Source organism: Oryctolagus cuniculus, chromosome 1 (genome assembly GCF_051225735.1).
Source record: "Oryctolagus cuniculus isolate XC-2025 breed Fujian yellow rabbit chromosome 1, ASM5122573v1, whole genome shotgun sequence".
Classification (NCBI taxonomy): Eukaryota; Metazoa; Chordata; class Mammalia; order Lagomorpha; family Leporidae; genus Oryctolagus; species Oryctolagus cuniculus.
In genome coordinates this window covers 17,565,065-17,567,807 of record NC_142867.1, presented here as the reverse complement: position 1 = coordinate 17,567,807, position 2,743 = coordinate 17,565,065, and the positions used below count along the sequence as shown (strand labels likewise).

General features: G+C 46.3%; 1 protein-coding gene across 1 annotated transcript; it reads right to left on the bottom strand.

The window, feature by feature from the left end:
• Positions 1 to 1,229: 1,229 nt before the first annotated feature.
• Positions 1,230 to 2,213, bottom strand: LOC100349556 (olfactory receptor 4C5-like). The gene has a single exon (XM_008270844.3). The coding sequence runs from the start codon at positions 2,157 to 2,159 to the stop codon at positions 1,230 to 1,232; it is 930 nt and encodes a 309-aa protein (XP_008269066.2). The 5' UTR covers positions 2,160 to 2,213.
• Positions 2,214 to 2,743: the final 530 nt, after the last annotated feature.

The window sequence follows — 2,743 nt, the reverse complement described above, 5'->3', positions numbered from 1 at the left end:
CCTGGGAAGTGTCAGAAAACAATGTAAATGAGCCGGCGCCGCGGCTCACTAGGCTAATCCTCCGCCTAGCGGCGCCGGCACACCGGGTTCTAGTCCCGGTCGGGGCGCCGGATTCTGTCCCGGTTGCCCCTCTTCCAGGCCAGCCCTCTGCTGTGGCCAGGGAGTGCAGCGGAGGATGGCCCAGGTGCTTGGGCCCTGCACCCCATGGGAGACCAGGAAAAGCACCTGGCTCCTGGCTCCTGCCATCGGATCAGCGCGGTGCGCCGGCCGCGGCGGCCATTGGAGGGTGAACCAACGGCAAAAGGAAGACCTTTCTCTCTGTCTCTCTCTCTCACTGTCCACTCTGCCTGTCAAAAAAAAAAAAAAAAAAAAAAAAAAAAACAATGTAAATGGCACCCCAGGGCCTGCAATGCACAGCAGCCTTAGCTTGGGATGACTCTCACTCCTCAAAGCCCTTTCATTCCTGGTTGCTCTCTATTTCTCACTTTGACAAGTCTGTCCTGATTCCATTGCTTGGGTTCCAACAAAATATTTAGTTGTTAGGCCTTTCATTTAAATGTTTAGTGCTTGGGTCTTTTAGTTACCTAATCTATACCTGAAGATTTGCAGATAATCTTCTAGTAAATACCTAAATTTATGGATCCATATATTGTAGTGTTTTTACGTTGACTAGAAATGATCCTTGTTCAATGAATTTGTAAATGCCAAGAAAGAGAGGTTAGTCCTCATTTATTCAAATACAGATCTTTTGTGAAATAGAAATCATTAAAGATTCCAGAAAACAAGGAACACAAAATATATTGAAACTCACACATTCTTCTTCACTAATCACTTTGCACTGGTCACACATGTTAAGATATGAAAATAATATGTGTTTTGTTTAAAGATTTATTTATTTATTTGAAAATCAGAGTTACAAAGAGAGAAGAGGGGCGGAGGGGGGTGGGGTCTTCCATCCCATGGTTCACTCCCCAATTGGCCGCAATGGCTGGAGCTGTGCCGATCTGAAGCCAGGAGCCAGGAGTTCCTTCCAGGTCTCCCACATGGGTGTAGGGGCCCAAGGACTTGGGCCATCTTCTACTGCTATCCCAGGCCACAGCAGAGAGCTGGATGGGAAGTGGAGCAGCTGAGTTTCGAACCGGCGCCCATATGGGATGCGGACGCTCCAGGCCAGGGTTTTACCCTGCTGTGCCACAGTGCTGGCCCTATAGATTTCGTGTGTACCTTCTCTATTCACACAAATTGTTTCCCAAGACTGCTGTTTGGCTCCAGAGCTTCCGCATGGCATTTTTCACCTCTGAATTTCTGAGAGTATAGATTAAAGGGTTTAGCATGGGTGTTACCATAGTATAAAACACAGCCACTGCTTTGTCAATGGAGAAGGTGATCATGGGCCGAAGGTATACAAATATACATGGTACAAAGAACAGGATGACTACAGTGATGTGGGAGGCACAGGTCGAGAGAGCCTTTTGCTGTTCTTCAACTTTGTGAGCCTTTAGGGAGCAAAGGATGAGAACATAGGAGGTGATAAGAATGGAAAAGATGATCAGACACATCAGTCCACTGTTGGCTGCAACAAAGAGTCCAAAGATGTGAGTGTCAGTGCAAGAAAGTTTCAGCAGAGGGAAAAGGTCACAGATGAAGTGATCGATGATGTTGGGGCCACAGAAGGGTAACCAGGCCATAAAAAGAATTTGAATCAGAGCATGAAGGAATCCCCCAGCCCAGGCCAGGGCCACCAAGAGGCCACACATCTGCCTGTTCATCGTGGTCATGTAGTGCAGGGGCTTGCAGATGGCCACATAGCGGTCATAGGCCATCACTGTGAGTAAGATGATCTCAACTCCCCCAAAGAAATGTTCTGCAAAGAGCTGGGTCATGCACCCACTGAAGGAGATGGTTTTCTTTTCAGCTAATAAGTCAAATATCATCTTGGGGGCCATAGTAGAAGAGCCACAGCCATCTATGAAGGAAAAGAAAGACAGAAAAAAATACATGGGGGATCCCAGGGCTGGGCTGGTGGTGACTGTCACCACAATGAGTATGTTGCCTATCAGGGTGAGGAAGTAGATGACTGTGAACACAGCAAACAGAAGTTTCTGCATGTCTGGGTTTGGTGTCAGGCCAAGCAAGATAAATTCTGTTACGTTGTTCATTTCGTTCCATGAGCCCAGTTTGACATTTGCTTCATGGATTCATCTGCAGATAGCACAAGGTTGCAGTTGTGAAGGACACAAGCAACTAATTTCGGTTAGGAATGTTTTCTGGAACACTGATGGAAACCCAAAGCAGACAAACCCAAGTTATAAACTTGGCTCATGTTATTAGTCATATAATCAACATACAGCCCTCTTCTCCCTCATAGACACACACACACACACACACAAACACACACATTCGTTGGTACACATAAGCCTTATTTTATGATGTTGACATGTCAGGCACCTGTCTTCTAGTTATATCTGTCTGGAGATTCTCCCAACCATTACCATTATAGATATTGTTTACCATAAAAAATCATACATGCAAAGAAGACATGTAAGGAAGAGCAGAGCCTTGAATTCATGAACATCTATGTCTTATTATCTGATCTCTAACTACTGTGTAGATGAAGCAATACCACAGAAGAGTTTATTATTCATGTTATAGCCGGCGCCGTGGCTCAATAGGCTAATCCTTCACCTTGCGGCGCCGGCACACCGGGTTCTAGTCCCGGTTGGGGCGCCGGATTCTGTCCCGG